The 21,648-nt window shown below is 48.6% G+C and overlaps 7 protein-coding genes and 1 non-coding gene across 8 annotated transcripts; 5 read left to right on the forward strand and 3 right to left on the reverse strand.

Moving 5' to 3' along the window:
• The first annotated feature begins 112 nt into the window (after positions 1-112).
• On the forward strand, positions 113-2,469 carry BKA55DRAFT_578823 (uncharacterized protein). Its single transcript, XM_046193768.1, has 4 exons — positions 113-394; positions 448-1,495; positions 1,546-1,670; positions 1,719-2,469. Exons 1-4 carry the CDS (start codon positions 253-255, stop codon positions 2,129-2,131), a joined length of 1,728 nt encoding a protein of 575 aa, XP_046045080.1. The 5' UTR covers positions 113-252; the 3' UTR covers positions 2,132-2,469.
• Positions 2,470-2,504: 35 nt separating this feature from the next.
• Positions 2,505-5,273, reverse strand: BKA55DRAFT_651703 (uncharacterized protein). The gene is made up of 4 exons (XM_046197324.1): positions 4,706-5,273; positions 4,247-4,628; positions 3,790-4,192; positions 2,505-3,737 (listed from the first exon to the last, which is right to left on the reverse strand). Exons 1-4 carry the CDS (start codon positions 4,791-4,793, stop codon positions 2,646-2,648), a joined length of 1,965 nt encoding a protein of 654 aa, XP_046045081.1. The 5' UTR covers positions 4,794-5,273; the 3' UTR covers positions 2,505-2,645.
• A 1,817-nt stretch (positions 5,274-7,090) lies between these two features.
• On the forward strand, positions 7,091-8,513 carry BKA55DRAFT_543593 (uncharacterized protein; the record flags this gene model as incomplete). The annotated part of the gene is made up of 5 exons (XM_046190611.1): positions 7,091-7,232; positions 7,325-7,350; positions 7,399-7,435; positions 7,493-7,952; positions 8,000-8,513. The coding sequence occupies 5 exons, from the start codon at positions 7,091-7,093 to the stop codon at positions 8,511-8,513; spliced, it is 1,179 nt and encodes a 392-aa protein (XP_046045082.1).
• Positions 8,514-8,850: 337 nt separating this feature from the next.
• BKA55DRAFT_t249 lies at positions 8,851-8,955 on the forward strand. The gene has a single exon. It is a non-coding gene; the product is annotated as a tRNA-Met (tRNA).
• A 195-nt stretch (positions 8,956-9,150) lies between these two features.
• BKA55DRAFT_679233 (uncharacterized protein) lies at positions 9,151-10,620 on the reverse strand. Its single transcript, XM_046198163.1, has 2 exons — positions 10,354-10,620; positions 9,151-10,247 (listed from the first exon to the last, which is right to left on the reverse strand). Exons 1-2 carry the CDS (start codon positions 10,359-10,361, stop codon positions 9,236-9,238), a joined length of 1,020 nt encoding a protein of 339 aa, XP_046045083.1. The 5' UTR covers positions 10,362-10,620; the 3' UTR covers positions 9,151-9,235.
• Positions 10,621-11,482: 862 nt separating this feature from the next.
• On the reverse strand, positions 11,483-13,148 carry BKA55DRAFT_521373 (uncharacterized protein; the record flags this gene model as incomplete). The annotated part of the gene is made up of 4 exons (XM_046188509.1): positions 11,483-12,118; positions 12,170-12,558; positions 12,611-12,827; positions 12,882-13,148. The coding sequence occupies 4 exons, from the start codon at positions 13,146-13,148 to the stop codon at positions 11,483-11,485; spliced, it is 1,509 nt and encodes a 502-aa protein (XP_046045084.1).
• A 1,332-nt stretch (positions 13,149-14,480) lies between these two features.
• Positions 14,481-15,929, forward strand: BKA55DRAFT_741963 (uncharacterized protein; the record flags this gene model as incomplete). The annotated part of the gene is made up of 6 exons (XM_046201491.1): positions 14,481-14,643; positions 14,695-14,822; positions 14,877-14,976; positions 15,025-15,166; positions 15,219-15,427; positions 15,483-15,929. Exons 1-6 carry the CDS (start codon positions 14,506-14,508, stop codon positions 15,927-15,929), a joined length of 1,164 nt encoding a protein of 387 aa, XP_046045085.1. The 5' UTR covers positions 14,481-14,505.
• A 2,891-nt stretch (positions 15,930-18,820) lies between these two features.
• On the forward strand, positions 18,821-20,933 carry BKA55DRAFT_578843 (uncharacterized protein). Its single transcript, XM_046193769.1, has one exon. The coding sequence runs from the start codon at positions 19,218-19,220 to the stop codon at positions 20,727-20,729; it is 1,512 nt and encodes a 503-aa protein (XP_046045086.1). The 5' UTR covers positions 18,821-19,217; the 3' UTR covers positions 20,730-20,933.
• The last annotated feature ends 715 nt before the right edge of the window (positions 20,934-21,648 follow it).

The raw sequence follows: 21,648 nt of genomic DNA on the forward strand, positions 1-21,648 counted from the left end.
AATGCTCAAATTCGCACTAATTTGATAGGCTGAGAATGATTGCTGAGCTGAAAGCCTGACTTGTCTACGCCTCACTTCCCGCAGATCAATGCTCGCTTGTCGCTCCAGCGCTAAGCAATTGAATGGACTTCCTAGAGACAGCCAAATGTCTATATAAGATAATTAAGTGGACTGACGGTGCTTTGATGCATACGTACTTCTTTGCTTTCAGACAGCATCTTTCATAACCCGGAGCAAGACCGAACTGACACCATGGGTGACGTATTCCTAGGCTTTAGGCCGAGGCCTAGCGACATATTAATAGCTATCATGGGCATGACCGGGTCTGGAAAGAGCACTTTCATCTCGTTGTGCACTGGACAAGATGTTCCTGTTGGTCACGAATTGCAAGCTTGTACGTACCGGCCATGTCATTATTCGGCACACTCCCGTCTTAACACGACCCAGGTACACAACATGTCACTGCATATCAATGCAAATGGTCAGATACCTCTGACATATACCTTCTCGATACTCCGGGGTTTGATGACACGAATCGATCAGACACAGAAGTTCTCAAAGAGATCGCTTTATGTCTCACCAAGACGTATGAAGACAACATCAAACTAAGCGGGATCCTATATCTCCATAGGATCACAGATCGTCGTATGGGCGGGTCTGCCAAAAAGAACCTTATGATGTTCCGGAAGCTCTGTGGTAAGGATAGTCTCAAGAACGTCATTCTCGTCACTACGATGTGGGAGGATGAGCAGCCAGCAACAGGAGAAAAGCGAGAGCAAGAGCTCATCGCTACAGACGGCTTCTGGGGAGCCTTGGTGGAAGAAGGCGCTCAAATCAATCGCCATAATAATACCCGGGCATCCGCCATGTCCCTCCTCAGAACGATTGCCAAAAACAATCGGGTCACCATTTCCATCCAGAAGGAAATGGTCAGTGAGCACAAAGACTTGAACGAGACCGAAGCTGGTATTGGTCTTAACACAGACATCCTCCTGGCTGAACAGAGGGTCATGAGGGAGATGTCAGAAGCCCTGGAAATGGAAAGACAGGCCAGAAAGGACCAGGACGAAAGGTCAGCCGAAGAACAACGTCAATACCGTGAGAAGATGCAGAAGAAGTTTGATCACCTTAATCAAGAACGAGAGAATCTCAAAGTCAGCCTGGAAGAGATGAAGGAACAGAAACGTCGATTCAAAGTACTGGAGGGAAAGTATCAGGAAAGCCAAGAGCGGATGCGCCAGCAAGACAAGAAGATCGAGACCTTGGAAGAGCAACGCAAGCTCCGAGAAAAAGAGATGCTTCAGCGAACCGAAGAGGCCAGCAGGGAACTGAAGAGTCTCCGCCTCCAACTAAGCGAAAGAGGCAACGCTAGAATGGGGATCTCGAGTATGAGACCTCGAAGCTCAGGGTCTTATTACGTAACGGGCTCCAAGGATGTTGTCTTGTTCCTCTCAGGAAGGGACTTCTTTTTTGGAGGCAGAAGCGGAAATCATCAGTAATTGAAGGCCCTTCCAATATCGATAAAAATCACTAATCAGCCTATAGCCGCTACAGCAACGATCTCAAACGATTGAGGGATGAAAACGACAAACGTAGAATTTGTGCGCTTGGTGCCAATGGATCATGGCTCTATCACTATCATACTGGAAGTGACCTTAACTGCTGGACATGTAAGTTGAAGCTCAATTACCGAATACTGTGACTCATATCCAGAACAGGTTGGTCCGATTCATTGGCGACCGAGTATCCCAAGCTCGTTGCGTGGCTCGATAAGCACCAGAAATTTGGATGTCCCCGACACATTAGTTTAGGCGCCGATGGGTTCTTCTATATCGCCATGTTGGATAATTCGGTTCACTGGCGCATACCAAAGTCTGTGTCCGAAGAGATTACCGAATATACTGGTGAAAGGAACATAAGGTCCATCCAAAGACTTTGGCTTGGCTACAATCACGATTACGTGGCGGAGATTGATGACGATGATTATCTCTACAGCATCGATAATTACGGCAGCCTAGAAGGTCTTATGGACGATGTAGATAACGAAGGGGCAACAATCAAGGTTTGTGCATCCCCTCAGTCTAGACCCCATTTACTGACTTGGATTAAAGCAACTTGCTATGAACATTGAAGATTCTAGAGGGTACATCTTGATTAAGGAGGGAGGAGCAGTATTTTGGAATATTGGAAGTAGTGGCAACCAATTCGACGAGCCAAGATGGCAAAGATTCAGAAATGACAACGAGGATACTTGGTAGGGTTACATGGAGGTAGATACTATAGGGGCAGTTGGAAGCCACAAGAACCAAGGGCTGCCAAGACATGTACAGTAATAAAAGCTGCTGTGATACAAGAGAGATCCTGGTCCTCACAATTCTATCTAACCCAATTCGTATGAAGGTCCCTGGTGTTAAATGAGTAGTACATACTTGCCGCCCAGCACCTTCAGGGAAAATAACAACAAAAAGCCTGCATTTGGTACAAGCCAAGGCATCCCGTGTTCACGTAAAGCAGTGTCACGGGGAATGTTATCTGGTCAGCCTGCATGAAGCAATCTGACAGGCTTCGAAGTATTATTGCTTTACATCAGATAAAGAGCGCAATTAAGGTATCTATAGTCAAAAGGGGGCTCTATGCTAGGCTATTTACTTGCGGCAAAGACGGCCGGTCTGCTTGATCACATAGGCTGGGTGATCAGTCACATACCAGTCCTCGCTACCAACAGCAGTAGGAGCATAAAAGACACCGTAAGGGTCAATCTTTTGCTTCAGCTGGTAAAGCTTGGCATAGTTAGAACCGAAGTAAGACTGACCAAAGTCAGGATCCATAACATCACCCTCATTACCGTAACCACCACCGCCGGGAGTGACAGCCTTGAGACGCTCCATGACACCAAAGGTAAGTTCGTTGTTGACCTTGGCAATCTGCTCCTCACTATCGGTGTAGTTCCAGTTAAGAGCAGTGATAACAAACATGTTGGCGTCGCGCCAAGCAGGGTTGGCAGAGTTGGGAGGAGTGTTTTGCTGCTTGGCATTGATGTTGTAAATAATCAAGATACCTTCATCAGCAAGGATGCCCTTAAGAACGTCGATGGTCTTGTTGAGAAGCTTAGGATTGTTCCAGTTCTTACGGGGAATAAGACGAGAACCGGAGCGACCGTTGTAGTTACCGACGTTCTCAGCAGGGAAATGTGTTTTCCAGGCAGGGTAGAAGCGGTCATGCTCAAAGAATTTGGGCTTGGGGTCAACGCCGAGTTCCTTCCACTCATCAAGGAGGGGCTGGACAAGCTTCTTGAACTCACCAACAGAGATGTTGGGGATCATCCAAGGGTTCATAGTCCAAAGGTAGCTGCCGTTGCCAGCAGGGAACATGAAGCTGTAGCCATAACTGTTCTTGTCAGAGTACTCGGGGAAGCGGCGCCAGTAGACGTCAAGAGCCTTGAAGAGAGCCTCCTGAGAGATGCCAGCGTCCTTGGTGTTGACGCTCCAGGTCATACCAGAGAACTTCATCTTGGGGTAGACTCGGACAGTCATGGAGACAACGACACCCCAGGTTGCAGCACCACCGCCACGGACGGCCCAGAAGAGATCAGTGTTCTGCTTCTCGTCAGCGGTGACAAAGCGACCATCGGGTGTGACGATGTCGACGCTGAGGAGCTGGTCGGCAGCAAGACCAGCGATAGGGCTGATGGGGGAGTGACCACCTCCGGGAAGATAACCGCCAGCGACACCAACATCCTATGAGCTCATTAGTATCTGTGAGTGATGACCGGCGAGGAGGAGCACTTACACGGCACTCTCCACCAACAGCGGTGTAGCCCTGTTGGTCGGCAGCCAGGTACAGGTCCTTGACCTGGATGCCAGCACCAATCTTGAAGGCAGGGCCAGTGTAGCTGCTAGCACCACGGTAGTTCTTGGTGAACTTGATGTCCTTGAGATGATGTGTCCAGATGCTCAAGGCACCAGCACCGGTGCTCTTGCCAAGGAAGTCATGGCCAGTGTTGTGAACGACAAGGCGGAGGTTCAGGTTGCGAGCAAAGTTGACGGCGAGTTGGATCTGAGCAACACAGGTAGCCTTGATAGAGTACAGAGGGAAGCCACCAATGGTGCACTTGGAGCCGGAAGCGGCATTCTCGGGCTCGCAGGTGGCACCCTCGAAGAGTGGCGACATGACCGAAGTGGGATCATCGATGCTTGATGATGTTAGTGTGATGCATGAGACTGGAATGATCGAGGATGAAACTCACTGCGTGGTAGAATTGTGCCAGTTGGATAAAAGATATTGGCACCTCTCCTCGTTGTAGTGCTCTCCTTTGTAGCAAGCTGAACCAAGGGGAACAGTGCTGATAAGGGCACCTCCACTGAGAAGGTCAAAGACCTTCCAGATAAGTTTGTTGGGGTAAAGCTTGTCACCAGGGAAGACCTTGCATTTGGAGTCGACAGCAGCAGATCTCTTCTTGGAACCCTTGGTATCAGCAAAGTAGAAGAGGTCAACATCACTCAGGTTGAGGTCTGTGAGGTTGGCCAACACGGCATCCGTCAACCGAGGGGTGTCATCGACAAAGGAATACCTCGACGATGCAGCCGGTGGCTCAGACCACGCAGGGGCAACATTCTTCTCGTTGGCCGCTACCCCACGTTTCAGATTAGCGATGGTTCATGACAGCAAAAGAAAAACACATTCTGCAGGCGAAGGTGTTACGTACGGACCGCCTTGCCATCGACTTCGATCGTCTGACCAAGGGTGAAAGGAACAAGCGCGGCAAGCAGCCACGAAATGTGAGAGCCTTGCATCTTGTAGAGTTTTGAGGCTGGCTGCAGGGACGGGACAGAACGCCAAGGACTCGAGAGGGTTGGGGGAGGTAAGAGAGGGAAAGGGAAGAGATCGGCTTATGCCACATGGCTTTCTATGCCGTCTATATATCGAACACTAGTTCTTATGTTACTACTGCAATCCTACAGAAACACGCGAGTTGTTGTTGGCCAAGCGGTGTTTAGCACGTATTAGGTAGTAATCACCTTGATGCTTAGGTTCATGGGCCGAGAGATATCCATGCTTGACGATGGAGTGCGGTGGCGACGGTGGAGTATGAGCCGCGAGGCATTGCCGTTGAAAGAGGAGAGAATATCATACATATCGGAACCATTTGAACCCCGATTTCCTGTCAAAATCTGTGCCGATTCTGCGGGCGCTTTTCATCCCACTGGCGCCATTTCTTTCAGCCGCCGTGGGGATCCGTTTTCTCGTTTTCCCAAGGGTCAAGGGTCCCTCTATACGTGGAAATGATGGTCGATTTCTAAGCTTGGCGTAGAATTACTGTTGCATTATGCATAACCCTCAATTGAAGTGTCTTCGGGTCGAACCCGCTTCCCGTCAGACTAGAATAATCCATGACACATTCTAAAGTTGATTGGAGCGGGACGCCGCGGCCGGACAAATTGTACAGGCTGGGCATTCAACACCGACAAAGTTCAAGATCCTGGTGATCAAGTGAAGCGAGAAACTCTATTTTAAACAACTGTTGGTTGGAAATCTTTGTTAGAGTGGGATCGGCTTCCTAAATATCGTGCTAAAAGATGATGGCAATCTGCATGGAGCAAGGATCAACGGATTATCATTTAGCTGAGACAAGCGAAGGATCAGCGTTCAGCCTTCCGGGCCTTGCGACTGGTTGGGAATCTTGGCCAGGGTTGGGGATCCGGGTTAGATGTGAGCATCTCGGTATTGTCTTGGGGATGGAGCTAGAGGAGCAGAAGAGGACTTTAGGCCCTGGGAAGCAAAAAAAGCCCAATACCATCTTTCAAGGCACAAGAAATAACTAGTCAAAACTTTTCAAAGTTATACTAAAGCTACCTAAATTTAAAGTGGCCTAAGTATTTTTGTCACTTATGATCGTAGTCCAGAGTTTCCTACTCCCTTAGTCTTTAGCGGTACTCGGTTAAAACATGCTCAGGGTCCAGTCATCATCCCTTATAGATGCATGCTACATTCGTTCACGCATATGCATGTTGGTCCTTCCAGATTGTTGAAGAAAAATCGCGCGAATGCTGATCTTCACCTTTGATGGAAATGCTAAGAGATCTAGCCTGAACCTAATCACAAATCACCCAACCGTTGCTCTGGGTTAACGATATTAGTTAACCCTCCCAATTTATAATGCTTGAAGACATCAGAACGAGTAGTTCGTATATGGTACTGAAATGAGCTATGTGGGAGGCTTCCAACAGGATCTAGCGAAGACGTCATGCCTTGTCCTGAAAACAAGTTGTTGACAGTCTAGTTTCAGCCACCACTGGAAGTCTTGGGCATCAACGCCTACTTAGTTGCAAGCCACCATGTTCCATCATTTCTACTTTGGATTCTTCAATAACCAACATGCATGATCGAAAACACGGCTGAGGGGAAACATCTAGACGTTCTTGGCGGAACACCGGGAATCGTACCGGCAGACTCTGCGGCACAGAAAACCTAACCAGCCCTTCAGTCCAGCCAGACACGGGATGTGTGACACACAAGTAGCTGAATCGCCGGTAGTTGACACACAATTCCTTGATTCCAGAATCAGACGTGCTGAAATATGCCGGCAATCACTTTCCCCTTTCGTAGCCGTACATGAGCAACGCTGTATTGTGCAATCCAGGAACCAGGAACTCGTCTTACTCGAAGCACCAAGATGGTGGTTCAGCTCCCAAACCACGGACCATGCTGCCCATGTTGGGTCACTTGGGTGACAATCCTCATGAACTCTGTTTCTCTTCCTGTTTTATTGGTCTCCGCGTTCGTCTTGAGATTCTGCGTTGCTGGGTTCCCCTGGATATCTACTATACATAAATCTGAAGGGCCCCATCTAAGCGATCTTCTTCATCTCGTGCCAATACCGTAACAGCGGTTTCCCCCCCCCCCCCCTGGTTCGTCCTGTTACATGTACATACAGAGCGACGATCGATCGCAGCGGCCGTCTTCGCCCGGATCAGCGGTCACATCGAGTCTGCGTCAATCTTTCTTGTGTCGCTTTGACGTCCCATGGTGCAAACTCTGCACCATCATACTTTTGACATACGATCTCTTTCATGTTGGTTTGACGTTCACGATGGCTTCTTTACATCTCTATACTCGGACAGGGCCTCCGCCCTATCCTAATCCTTTGAGTCTTCCTACGACTCCTCTTCAAGAAAAGGGTCTCGCTGCTCTTTTCATCTTTCCGGCTTTATCGATCATCATTGTGTCTATGCGTATGTACAGTCGTGTGACCTCACGGACAACCGGATTAGGTGAGTCTCTTTCATGGTCAGTGCAATCAATACCGAAAGCTTACCTTTGACAGATGACTGGCTCGTGCTGGCAGCTTTGGTAAGTTTGGTACATCTCAATCTCTGGGTGTTTGTCTAATATCGACAGTTCTTTGCTTTGATGATGATTGGTCCGCTTTATATGTGTACGTGGACTTGAATCTTATTGCTTCCGAGTGACGCTTTCGCTGACAGTTATACAGTCATGAAGCTCAATTACTGGGGGTTTCACGAGCGAGATGTACCCAAAGACCTCAATCTTGCCGCTGGCTTCTGGTGGAACTTTCTCGTGCAGATGTTCTACAACCCCGTCTTGGCACTCGTCAAGGCCTCGATTCTGGTATTCCTCCTTCGCTTGGGAGGCCATAAAACCAACGTACGATACGCCATCTACGGGCTAAATATCTTCAATGCTTCACACGCCGTCGCCATTTTCTTCACGGCTCTCTTCCAATGCTGGCCCATTGAAGCTAACTGGGACTTTCCCTTGCGAAAGGAGCCTGGCGTTCATTGTGTCAACAACTGGTTCCATGTCATTGCATCTTGCATCACTATCGTAACAGACTTCCTGGTCGTTGCGCTTCCTTTTTGGATCTTCCTTGGCTTGACCATGCGATGGGCAACTAAGATTGCTGTTCTGAGTGTATTCTTGTTGGGTAGTGTGTAAGTTGAGCCTATAACTTTGACAGATTGATACTAATACTGCCCAGGGTCGGTATCATTGGCATCATTCGTGTCGTCTCCATCTATCACCAGCTCGTCGAGGGACCGCGACCCGGCGAAGACACCTTTTACTCCGTCCTTCCCGTCTGGGGCGCTGTGGAAACGAACCTCGCCATCATCTGCGCATCAGTCCCCGCTCTCCGGCCGCTTTTCCGACGATGGTTCCCTGCTCTCTTTGGAGGAAGCTCAGACGCACCATCTGGAACTCCTTACGGCGGCCGATATGCCAACAACTCCCGCGGAACCGGTGGAATGCGATCACATAACCACGATGATATTCGTCTTAAAGACCTTCGGGTTTCACGAACTCAACATACCGAGATTCGAAGTGTTTCACCGACTGGATCCGAGGAAGAGATCATGACATATAATGGAATTATGCGGACTACGAATGTTCAGGTTGCATATGAGAATGCGTCAAAGGCTACTGTATCGGAGTCGAGAACTTCAAGTGAGATACGGTTTGAAAGCAAGGCGTCAGAGGTTAGGTCGGGGATTTAATTTCAGGGATTATCAGGCATGGGAAAACTCTTTGGTTGTATAATAGCTACTTTCTTAATGAATACCTGGTGCTCTCTGCAGTCACTTGTCCTGTGTATCCGCAGCACGTTCCGAAGGCTAGGTGCAAATCCCTTTTACTACTTTCGGTGTATCAATATCTATCGCAACAATATGCAAGAATAGATTATTCGTAAATCAAGTTCTACCCAGATGTCTGGATTTACTGTGCAGAGGGATTATCTGTTAGTGTTATACTGGAGTTTGGAACTTGTATGGAATGGTACACGGCTTCGTTGATGTTAACAGATTGAACCTCGGCTGCTACCCAATCAGCAACGTCTGCTTGGCTCAGTTGGTTAGAGCGTTGGTCTCATATTAGATTGTGATCTAATCTTAGATTAGAGTGATCCAAAGGTCGTGAGTTCGAACCTCACAGCGGACAATTCTTTTTTCTCATTTTTTGCGTCTTTCTTTCTGGAATATTATTATATCCAGTGAATTATTCGTGCCTGAGTGTTCCTTTGCTTTTTCATCTTTCTTTTTCGTGAATGCCAGGCGACTTATGTTACGTGTCATTATCGTCCATGAATGACCATCCCTGCTCAGCATTTTTGTCTCACCCTGCACCAGTGCGAGCTGTCAATTGAATGTCGTCAAAATTAAATCATCGCTAATCTCTAATTATCGTGTACATGAGAACCTGCCATTTCCCTATTCTCTGATCACATCACCACGCATCCATCGCCACCCTCCTTGCCATTGTCATCACCACAGCACCCGCAACAGCCATCGCAGTCACAACAGTTGTCACATTCGCAGCAATTGTCACAGCCACAACATTCATCGTTGTCATTGTTACCCCCATTGTTCCCATTGGAATAATCTTGCTGGTCACTTGGTTGTTGGTACCTCGTAGCATCATACGACGTGTCCGCCTGATCATTGTCGTATTGGTTACCGTAGTTTGTGTCATTGGCGTATTGATCGTGATCATTATCGTAGTAGCGATTGTCACCGTTTGGGCTGTTTGGAGAGTATTGACGATCACCGTCGCTGTCATATCGATAGTCTCCATTGTCTATGTAGTCACCTTCATATTGGTTGTTGCTGTTATCGTACTGAATATATGTGCTGTTGTCTGGACCCTGACTGTTGTCGTAGTTGTTGATAACGTAAGTGGGCTCGTTCGAGTCATTGTTCAGGAAGTACATGGCTGCTCCTGCACCAGCCGCACCCGCGACAGCACCGCCAGCTGCATACTTCATGTTCGACGAGCTCTTTTGGTGGCTTTGCTGGGAGTAAACTTGTTGAGGGTGGCCGGGATGGTAGCTTTGAACTGGCCGGCTTCCACCTTGCGGAGCATGGCCTTTTGGTGGTCCAGCCTTGTGTCCTTGAGCAGAAGCTGGCTTCTTGACTGGAGGATGCGCAGCTTGTTGCGGTTTCTTCATCTGGGTCATCTGCATTCCATGGTTGGGAGCAGGCTGTCTTCCGACAACAGGAGCGCCGGCAACTGGTCTCGGAGCAGTCACCGGTTGATAGCCAGCTGGTCGTTGGGCAGGCCGCTGGGTAGGCTGTGAAGGTCGCTGAGCGGGTTGAGAAGGTCGTTGAGCATGTTGAGCAGGTCTCTGGGCGGGTTGCTGAGCCGGTCGGCCAGCTGGAGGACGTCCGGCCGTGGGGCGTTGTGCGGGAGCAGCTGGGCCTTTGTTGCCAGCAACGGGCTTTTTGGGTTTTTGACTATCAAAGCCATTGATGTTAGTGCCTGAAATTGAAGATGACCGAAGTGGGATGTTGCCAAGATGAAGTGGGGAGGGTCAAATGTGATAGGGCTGGGAGAACTGACTTGAACATCTTCACAAGGAGTTCCTCCTTTTGTCACGGAAAAGATTGTGAGGAGTCTCTAGCTACCCAAACAACGTCTACCGGTAGTGAAAAAAGACAGAAAACACGCGTTCACATCTTTGATGGCGCGCAGTTATATAGGGGTCTTGAACAGGCGACGGCTTCTTCGTAAGGCTCAAAATTTGTGCTTTTTTCAACCTCCACCACCACTACCCTGAGACAAATGCTACGCTGACAACTTGCCACTCAAGAAGCCTCAAGAAAAAAGCCTTTCCTTCACACTGAATGAATGCAGTGAGATTCACAATACTACTCTATTTATTTTCGACATCAAAACGGCCCCCAAATGAAGATGCAGGGTTTCCTTCAGCTTCTTGCTTATGGTAACACCTTATCCATATATCCTACAGCGAGGACCAATAAATATCTCTGCTGACCACTGAACCCTGTACAACGGCTTGAAGGATCAGAATCGCTTAGCCAGATCAGGCCTTTTACCCGATTTTAGTAGCAGAAGGTCCGGGCTCTGGTACGAGTTAAGCCTTGTAAGCGCCAGCCTTATTTCAAATCTTATACTCCGTATGCATCAAGGCAACCGCATTTACCCCCGGTTGTTCCCGTTGATCTTTTGTTGATCGAGGCATGGAGTATCTCAGATTGTCAGCCGCTTGATCTTATCAGTTCCATTGTCTGGCCCCCAAGATGGTCAGGAAATTCCGGTCTTGCATCCTGGTTGGGGGCCGAATCTTCAGCTGGCGGCAGGATTTGAAGCGCCTTGGTCACCATTCCTGACGCGAGATCTTAGCTTCACCTTTGGCTGTCTGGAATGGTAAGTTTTGAGTCAAGCAAGCGCTTATCTTACCAGAAAAAATCGATCCTTTTGGATAGAGGCTTTGCTTGTAGGATTCTATGGTCGCATATCGGGCGAAACCTAACAGAAAAGCCTGCTGAAACCGCCGGCTGCGTCCACGGTAGGAGAGCACAAGGACACCGACAGTAGAGAGAATAAACACCAGCAGTGATTCGTACAATATGGATGAATGATTGGTATATAAATTAAACATGGTTTATGGATAGACGAAGATACGGAGACGATGCCTTAGCTCGTAACCTGAAGAGCAAGTTGTCCCTTATGCCACAGGACCAAAGAAGCTAAACTTTCCTTTGGGGTCATACTTGTTCTTCAGAGTCTTCAAACGCTCTTGCCGCCAGTTTTCCTTTCCATACCAGCTGATTGCCTCTTCATTTCCAAAAGCGTAGTTGACATAGACGCTCATGTAGTATTGACCAGAAGCTTTGTGAAGGATATGGCGCAACTCATTGCCGACAGAGGCAGCCTTCTTGTCAAGTTCAGCATCTCCAGGCTGGTATGTGATCAGTGGAGCAGTGAGGATGTTCTCTTGACGGAAGGCGAAAGCAGCACTCTGGGCATCAGTGCCTCGAACGGCCTGGGTGGAGTAACCCTCAAACATGAAGATAGAAGTGTTAAAAGGAGTGTCGGGTCCTGTCTCTTTGGCAAAGAGATCCCATGCGTTCCTCATAGCGGAGATATTGTACTCCTGAAGGTAGAGAGGGAAACGGGGGTTGACGAGACCATTCTTCTGGCATGGGACAGCATCAACGTCAATTTGTGTCCACCTGGCAAGGTCGCGGTAGTCTCCAGACTCAGGAGAAATGGCAATGGGGTTCAAATCGTGGAAAGGCTTGGAGATCTTGGGATCGATGATCTTCACACCTTCCTGGATGAGCCAAAAGAGGATGATAGGCTGCAAAAGTTAATGTTAGACCAAAACGATGGATGACGGATAGAAACTTACGTTTTCGGGGTCCGCAGTGGGGTCATGAACCCAGTAGGACCAGTTGATGACGCCCTCAGGCTGCTTTCGAAGGAGATGCTCATTGGCGGTATGATACAATTTCTCAACGTGTTCCCCACTGAAAACAAGTGTCTCAATGGCCCAGTCTCGGTGCTGGATGTCATACACCTTGGAGGTGATGGAAGTCACAATACCAAAGTTGTGACCGGCACCCTTGAGGGCCCACCAAAGATCGGACTTGTTATCGATGGTCTTGAAAGAACCATCAGCCAAGACGATGTTGAGCGAGACCCACTGATCTGCGATGATACCATGATGGCCTTGGAGCCAGCCGTGTCCACCACCAAGGCCGGGGCCCATATAGCTAACGCACTCGCATGTTCCGGTCACTGATAGCGGTTAGCACGTCATCATTGGCAAAAAGAAAACATCAAAGCGTACCAGTTTGCTTGTTTGCAGCCCAAAGGGTGTCGGTGACTTCTTTGGACCTTGTACCGCCACCAATTGTAACAGTCTTGCCGTCGGCAGCGACTTCGACTTTGTTCAGCTGGCTGAGATAAATCTCAATACCATGGTCCATGCGACCCAAAGTGGTGATGGCTCCATGAGCAGTGTTGTAGGCGAGGAAAGGGAGGTTCTTGGAGTTGGCATATTTGACCTTGAGAAGCCATCATTAGCATTTCTCATCGTCGATCAGTTATGAAACACTTACCGTCGTGGCGACGTCCTGCTCTATGCCAGGAACAACAACAATATTGACCTTGGGAGCATCCAGAACAGACCAGCGAGTGGTGGCCTTCTCGAACTCGGCAGATCCAGGACAGTAGACCTTAGCTGACTTGGATAACTTCTTACCAAGCTGGCTCAGGTCTTGGGAGCATGTCCCAATAGCATCGCTACGAGCAAATGGAGTTGTCGCACATGTGACAGCGGTGCTCCATGCTGTCAATGCAGCAAAGACTTTGCTTGAAAAGTGCATTATAAGAAACCACGTGCAAATGCAAGACAACTTGGACCCTTAGATCAAAGATCCCCTCTAGATAAGGGATCGACGAGGACAAGGTGCATATTTAACCTGCATGGTTCGCCATTTTCTTCCTCTGCAACATCGGCCAACGTTACACCGAGAAGTGAATCCTTGACAAATTCCCCTGACTTCTTCCTGCAGCCGAGGTTTGACAAGAAAAAGGGAAATTATTCATAATACCCTTGCTAATGCCCATAGCCACCTCCTTCGTTCAGCATCCTGCATACCTAGTTCCTCCACCTTTTCGCAGGACAACGGAGATTTTGGTACGACCCGATCGAATACCTCAAAGTCATAGCGCGGAGATGGATCCATTTTAGTACCCGCGGAACGGGTACCGGCGCGGAAAATCCCTGACTTTTAGCTAAAACCCAGTATTTATTTCTGGGTTTTATTCCCTGGGTTGCTGATCGCGAAGATGCAATTGTCCAATCGGGTTCTTGGACGTGATCTGAGTGCAATCTTAGAGTCATCGGCGTCGATTTGTGGGAGGACTACCGAGGCTTCCGAAGGCCAGTGGGTATTGGGACCTTTTGTCTGTCTTGTGAATTGCCCGAATGCTAAGAACGAAGAAGAAAGGATCGTCGAGGCAAGGCGTTGTCAGAAGTGGAATTCAGATCTGAGATTGTGGCAGAGGATCTTGAACAGCTCCCCAGATTGTCGAGGTGGTATTGACAGCGCCACCTTTGATCCAACTGAGATCTCATATGCATGTTGCCGCCAGAAGGGAACGTCTTCGCCAGATTACCATGTATCGAAGGAATATGGTTATTTCCCATTACGTGCGTGGCGGTCTCACCCGTAACTTGCCGTATCACAGGCTTTACCATGAGGCTCTTGGCGCGTCATTTTCTTCATGAGCTAGCCCGACTTTGCCCTACTACTGCTTAGCGTCAGGTACGGTTCGGTCTCCAATATTCCCAGCTATCCCCGAGCACCAACCAACTGAACATTGCATGTCTAGCTTGTCCAAGGGAGGCAAGAAAGCCTGGGACCTTTATCCTAAATGACAAAAAGACTTAGCTAAGTTCATTATAACTTAGTGGGCCTTTAGACAAATTATTTCTGGCACCTTAGTCTACAGTCAGAAGTTTCTTGCTCCCTGGAGCATGTGCAGACTAATCTCAGGGGTGCATATTCTGGGAAGCTTGTGATTGTGGAAACGAAAAATGTTCTGCGTGCTCAAACCCCTACCTACTTACATATGGGGGGAGGCTTCCAGGACCCGGGCCCATGGGCCGTCGATCGTTGTCCTTTTTTTCTTTCTTTCTTTTGCTTCTGATAGTTTTGTTGGTTCTCAAGATTGAAGATGTCCGATCCGGTTGTTGAAGGCTGGACGCTATATGCGGTTGGCGTTGCTTCGACGATTCTCAGATTTTATGCTCGTATGAGAGTAGATGGTTTGAGGAGTCTTCAGGCGGAAGATTATCTCATGGCCATTTCAATTGTGAGTTCCAGTCAAGCTCTGTGAACACGGGTTAAATATTGACTTCATCAGGCCTTTTACACCATCCAGACAACTCTTGCATACAACATCGGAATCCTTGCCCATGGTCTCGCAAACAATGGAATAACAGATGCTCAACGAGCGGCATTGTCACCTAGTGACCCAGAATATGATTTCAGGTCCGTGGTTCACTACTCCTCATCTCCCCACTTGTTGCTCACTGAAATTCCCAGAATAATTGGCTCCAAGATCCAGGTCGCTGGCTGGACCATATATTCCGCTCTCATTTGGTCCTTAAAATTGTCTATGTTGTACTTCTACACTCGCCTGACGGTATAAAACCCCGAACAAGCCACAAAGAACGCATCTAACATCGGCCAGACCGGACTTGGTAGGCCTTATCGCATCCGGATATACGTGGGGTTCGGTCTTGTCATTGGCACTTTCATTGCGACGATGGTAGCGATCTTTGCTGGCTGTCGGCCATTCCACAAGTACTGGCAGATTAACCCGGATCCTGGCAGTGAGTATCACAATCTTGGCCGTTACAGGCGTTGTACTGACTCTTCGCCTAGACTCTTGTCAAGCTGCCATCTCGAAGCCCATTGTCTGGGTTTCGTTTGCAGCTAACATCTCAACTGATATCTATCTTATCGCAATTCCTTTGCCCATGCTTTGGGGATCGAGCTTGAAAATGATCAAGAAGATTGCTTCTACGATTGTGCTGGGGGCCGGTATCTTTGTCCTCGTCTGCGCAACCTTGAAGAGTGTTTTCGTCCTCGTGGTACGTTCTCTAGCAAGGTTCTTCTCCCACTCTATGATCTAACTTCTGTATGTAGGATCCCGTCCATGGAGCCGAGCTTGCTGGAGCTTGGGGCACTCGCGAAGCCTTCGTCGCCGTTATGACAACCAACTTACCGATCCTCTTCCCGCTCTTCAGAATCTGGCTCACACCAATCTTTGGAAGTGTGCTACGCTCCTCTAACAAGACATCCTATCAATATCCTTCCGGGTTTCAGACAATTGGCGGAGGAGGACGAAGTGGCAAAAGCAACGACCCGAGCCGACGAGGACCTCCGACCGCGAATCCGATATCAGCGAATATGTCATTCAATAATAGCGAGGAACGGATCGTAAAAGCGGAAGCGCACCGCATGAACGACTTGACGGATTACAGTGGTAACGTATCTAAGGGGATCATTGTTTCTAACGTTGTTGAAGTAATTCATGAAGACAAGAAGGGCGGTAGCAGTAGGAGTAGAGATGGTTCTCAAGGGTCGTGGTAGGAACGAACTTGTTATATGTGAATTAATACAAGATACCAAAACTTTATATTATTACTGCATGGTTAACTATAGTATTGTTCTGCAAAGGGTACAATTCACGTTCGATAACTCTTGTGTCCATCAAGAGGCTGCCTTCTTCAATTGTTTGCCTATCTCAAGATCGCTATAGACCGAACGGCTCTCAGTCTTCCGGATATGATCAAGCCCCAACTACATTTTAAATAATGGGACACCACTTCGAATCAAAATGCAGCCTTGAAAAGATTGTGAGCTGTTGAGAAAAATGGATGGTCAAATGTTGCAGAGTCCAGATACTTATACTCGACTTGTCCTCTCCGTCGCTGCCCTTTGTTTTCTCTTTGACTGATCTCTATGAGACAGAGATCTCCATTACTTCAACACTTGCATCTGCACCTGGCCTCAAGGAGATATAAGTTGGCAGATCTCTGTTGGTCTTTCCATGGCAACGACCTCGTAATCGCGAGAGTTTGGAGCCTGCTTCCCGGTGGACGCTCAAAGCGTAGATACTATTGGATAAGTCTCAGCTGATTTGCCGTCTCCCCGCTCTGATAGCTGAGAGCGGCATCAGGTTCAGCTCTCGTTGGTCTCTTGGTGTATACCGATTCAGACAAACCAGCGTGACGATTGGAGGGAGATGGATCGTACATGATTGCTTGTGTCACCACTGAGTCTTAGATGCATGCAAGGAGCCTTTTACATCACAGATAAGCGCGGGGATATAGGAAACGGGCCCCAGGGAGCAAGAAAACTTCTGACCTTGGGATAGGATACCAAAATAAACTCATTAAAAGACCCCCTAAACTTATACTAAGTTACCTAAATCCTTTTATAGCTTAGGGTCGAGGTCTTGAGTTTTCTTACCTCCCCGAGACGGGATACTGCTAAGCAAGAATTTCAAGCCTAATCTTACATGCATATTCTAGCCACATACCAGTTACGATGTCCTTGCTGCTTTTGGTCTTGGCCTAAAGTCAGCCGTCTGTTGCCCAATAGATATCCCAGAACTGAGCACAAAGAGTTCGAAGATTTTCAGCCCCAAGGTAGACCAATGCACGATTGACTAGATTGAGATTGCCGAGTCCAACGGGGCGAATCGGATGCCAGATCTTAAGACACGGGATTTGCACGGGAAGGCGATCAAAGACATGCATTTCTCCGTCGACCACTGAGAGGCGGCGGAATGGGATACGATGCGGGTTGGCCCCATCGGACCGTCGCAGTTAGAGGTAAGTTGACTGACTTTTGTGTAGTAATCAGACATTGGTGATTTCACATCCAGTATTTGACCCGGCAGGCTAGTCTAGGAGTCAAGACACGCTGCGATTTGAAAGGTTTTTGACAGGACCCTGGCTATTTTGATTACGAATACGTAGCCAGCTTTCTTCTGCAACGATTGAAGATGAAAAGCTTGGAGAAGTGTGTCTACTAGGAAACCATGGACAACGTATAATACATACTCAGTTGCACTAAGCTAGTATCACATTTCATTTGGCCCTCAAGTGTAGACAAAGTTGCCTTCTTTTGTCAGATAGTCAAGGTCTCCGATTTTCAAAAGTTGTGAAGGGAACGATAGGGGATAAGTCCATTTGTCAAGTCGATAGTCACCAATTCTGTGATGGCCTGCAACTGAGATGTGTCGATGAGAGATTGGACGGGCCTTGAGTTCTGGTGCACCGGAAATAGTCAATCTGCGGTATTCAATACTCTCATGAACTTACTACTACTTCGGCTTGTGAATCGAACACGGGTCAAAGGTTTCAATCGAAGAAAGGAAATTGAAGGTACACGATCCAAGCTGATTTCTAGTGAGAAATTATTATTCCCCGGTGTATCGTTCGCTCGATGCACTGATGTTTTGTTGTCATATTGTGGTGAAGATGGTCTGATTTAATCGTGAAAAATTGGCGCGTGATGTCAACGCGGGATGTAGTGAAGCACCCGAAGTACCGAGGTTCCAAAAAGCATGTCTTGACACCGCAAGTTCTAGGTTTTCCTTTGTGTGGTGAGGCGCCTTGTCACTACGGTGAGTTGTTCAGTTATGATCTGACCTCTCACCTCACCTCGGCATGCAGGTCAAGGTGAGGACGCGCGGACTGCATAAAACCCTGATCCGAAGTTCGGAGTTAGCAGCGACCAATGACTGTCAATTCCATTAGTGTTTGTTCCCCCAAATATAGTGGTTTTTATCGTGTCCATTCCGTGGGGAGACAAGTCCGTTCTCTAGAGGCTCTTTTCATCCCGCGCGCTAGTATTAGCTATGCTGCTGCCTACAGGCACGGTACCTGAGTTGACCGCTCATTGAGGTTCAGGGACCTCAGCTTACCCCTGCTTCTTCAGCTCAACGACATGCATGAAAGGGACGGAATTGGGGGAAGTGCAGGTCATGGGACCTATCGCGTTGAGAGCCGCGGCCATGAGGCTGATGTCGACATGGATGAAGCAGTCACCTGGACATGTCGACTTTTTACTCTACCCCAAAGAACTTAACTTAACCCCACGATGCTTGGCTTGACCTTCAAGGTGTAGGTGGCCTGAGCCCTGAGCTTGTTTGAAAGGTATCCACTGTAGCTTTAGCTATCGCTCCGCGATAAGAGGTCTTGATAAGCAACAATGATGCAAGTTTTTCTACCGATGACGGCGTGTACTGCTGATCAGATTCTGCGGTGTCTGCAGTGTCAGCGCAGTGCTGCACAGTGAGGTTGCAATATCAGGGCAGAATCTGAAACAAAGAAAATATGATGAAAATCTCTTTCATCATTCGCCACTGAAGAATTGGAGGGACATGACATGACAGGCAGCAAGATTTGGGATTGATGTGATAAGCTGATAAAAGCTAAACTATGGGGCTCTTTAACGTCACAGACCCCATAATCTTGGGGCCCTTGACCTCACCAACAAAGCCGGGCTCACCGCGGATCCACGGCTCCCTCTCCACTAAGTTTTTAGCCACCTGAAAACAAAAAAAAACGACAAAATCAATTGAGCAAAGAGTCCACCGAACACGGGGGAACGTTCAAATTTTCGCTGCCCGAATTTATTCCGACCTCTCCTTATCTTTTTATCGAGGAAACCACAAAACCCGGCGGTCAGCATCTGCATTTGAGCGGTGACCTCATTCTTCAAATCAACAAAACTTCATCTCCCTCTCTCCTCTTCACATTCACCCACACCTCTTCATCTTCTCACCTCATCTCAACACCTTGATACCCTCTTCATCCTCATCTTCCTCCCTTTTATCCTCCTTGACACACAATCACAACCGCCAAAATGACACAACGCCTAAAGCTCAACAGCAGCAACCTCTCCGCTATTGCGTCACAGCAGGGAGACCAAAAGGTCAAGGTCCCCTCCTACGACCGCAAGTCCCTCAAGGAGGGTATCGTCCACGTCGGAGTCGGTGGTTTTCACAGAGCGCATTTGGCCGTCTATGTCGACAATCTGCTCGAGAAGCACGGTGAGCGCGATTGGGCCATCTGCGGTATCGGCCTGCGACCCAACGATGCCGCCATGCGCGATGTCCTCAACTCCCAAGACCATCTCTACACAGTCATTGAGCGCTCCGCAAAGGGCAGCTTTGCCGATGTCGTCGGCAGCATCAACTCCTTCATTTTCGCACCCGATGACCGTGAGGCTGTCATCGCAAAGATGGCTCATCCCGATACACACATTGTTTCTCTCACTATTACTGAGAGTGGCTACTACTACAACGAGAACACCCATCAATTGAAGGACGAGCACCCCGACATTCAGCACGATCTCAAGGCCGAGAACGAGAACGCCCCCATTAGCACTTTCGGCTTCCTCTACGCCGCTCTGGCCAGACGTCACGCTGAGGGCCGCAAGCCCTTCACCGTTCTGTCATGTGACAACATGCAGAAGAACGGAACCATCACCCGCAACATGCTCACATCTTTCGCCAAGCTCCGCAACCCTGAGCTTGCCAAGTGGATCGACGAGGAGGGAGCTTTCCCTAACGCCATGGTTGACCGCATTACCCCCAGCACTTCTGAGAATGACATCAAGTCGCTCGCTGAGAACTTTGGCATTGAGGATGCTTGGCCCGTTGTCACCGAGCCTTTCATGCAGTGGGTTGTTGAGGACAAGTTCGCCGATGGACGTCCTCCCTTTGAGAAGGTCGGTGTCCAGGTTGTTCACGACGTGCACGACGTCGAGCAGTTTGAGAAGCACAAGCTCCGTCTCCTCAACGCCAGTCACTCCGCCATGGCTTATCCCGGACAGCTTGCTGGCTTCAAGTACGTCCACGAGGTCATGGAGCACCCCATCTACCGCAAGTTTGTCTGGCAGATGATGCAGGAGGAGGTCAAGCCCCTTCTCCCCGAGATTCCCGGTGTCGATATCGACCAGTACTGCAACACCTTGATGGAGCGATTCTCCAACCCCACCATCATGGATCAGATTCCCCGTGTCGCTCTCAATGCCTCCGGCAAGATCCCCCAGTTCATCATGCCCTCCATCGCCGAGAACATCTGGGTTACTGGCCCCTTCCGCCGCTTGTGTTTCGTCGCAGCTGCCTGGTTCATCTACATCAACGGAGTAGACGACAAGGGCAACACCTTCGAGGTTGACGATCCCATGCGTGAGAAGCTTCAAGCTCTGGCCAAGGAGGGCGGCAAGGATCCCCGCTCTATCCTCAGCGTCCGAGAGCTGTTTGGTGACGATTTGCGAGGTGACCAGCGCTTCCTGGATGAGGTGACCAAGGCTATGGAGCTCATCACCAAGGACGGTGTGATGGAGACCATCCCCAAGTATGTCAACTAAGGGATATCGGCGGCGTTACCTATCGACTTGTTCTGGGCAGGGAAAATTACAGCGAAGCGATGATGATGATCGGTTAATGAATGACTTTGAGTTGGTGAGCTAGGTTAGACGCGGATTTGTATACCGTCTTAGAAGGCACACCTCAGATAGACATCAAGGGCAGATGCCCAAAAAGTTTTAATGATTATGCCATGATTTGATGAAGATTTGGTCTATCTCGCCGTGACTCCTATTCGTGATGATATCTATTAACGTATCCAAGACTAATTCACGGTGACGGGGTTGTCTAAAGAAGTAAAATGTCACAGGATACCACTTTTCGAGGTTGGTCAGGTCAATCCAATTCTTATAGGATTGCATCAACAAGTGAGTCCATGCCGTGTGTTTAGTGAACCATCAAGATGGAGATGCTATGTCATCGTTTGAAATTTGCGCTTGCCCCAGATGACGAATCTCAGTCGCAGGACTTACAGAAACTAGAACGGAAACATAAATCAGCATCATTTTGTGTCTGAAAACATGCGATATCATGCTGGGGTCTCATAAGACGCCTGTTTCTCTTGATCTGCTGACCAAGTTGACGTTTAACAGGCCGAGACGAACTTTCCATGTGGACACGCTTGAAGACAGCTCTGGGGGGACCAGCACCAGTGGATTTCAAGATAAATAGATAGGATTGATGAGATGAACAGACTGGAAGAACGAGTTTTGGTTTGAGATGGCACATGGAATTCTCCTTAGCTGCAAGACAATTGCAAATTAAAGCCTGTCCAGGATCACACTTGTTCTTGTCACAAAATTGCATAAGTGTCAGGTGGAAAAGACTCATGTCGCGGCGTTGCATAAGCAAAGACAGATGCGATTCACTCTGCACAACTATACGTCACAATTGCAGCAAATGACCTCGTGCTCATGTCGT

This window comes from Fusarium redolens, assembly GCF_020744475.1.
Source record: "Fusarium redolens strain MPI-CAGE-AT-0023 chromosome Unknown BKA55scaffold_16, whole genome shotgun sequence".
Taxonomy (NCBI): domain Eukaryota; kingdom Fungi; phylum Ascomycota; class Sordariomycetes; order Hypocreales; family Nectriaceae; genus Fusarium; species Fusarium redolens.

Coding starts and splice junctions, on each gene's coding strand:
- BKA55DRAFT_578823 (XM_046193768.1), top strand. CDS start 253: ATGGGTGACGTATTCCTAGGCTTTAGGCCGAGGCCTAGCGACATATTA. Junction 395..447: donor TGGTCACGAATTGCAAGCTT/GTACGTACCGGC, acceptor AACACGACCCAG/GTACACAACATGTCACTGCA. Junction 1,496..1,545: donor GGCAGAAGCGGAAATCATCA/GTAATTGAAGGC, acceptor ATCAGCCTATAG/CCGCTACAGCAACGATCTCA.
- BKA55DRAFT_651703 (XM_046197324.1), bottom strand. CDS start 4,793: ATGCAAGGCTCTCACATTTCGTGGCTGCTTGCCGCGCTTGTTCCTTTC. Junction 4,629..4,705: donor AGTCGATGGCAAGGCGGTCC/GTACGTAACACC, acceptor AACGTGGGGTAG/CGGCCAACGAGAAGAATGTT. Junction 4,193..4,246: donor TGGCACAATTCTACCACGCA/GTGAGTTTCATC, acceptor AACATCATCAAG/CATCGATGATCCCACTTCGG.
- BKA55DRAFT_578843 (XM_046193769.1), top strand. CDS start 19,218: ATGACACAACGCCTAAAGCTCAACAGCAGCAACCTCTCCGCTATTGCG.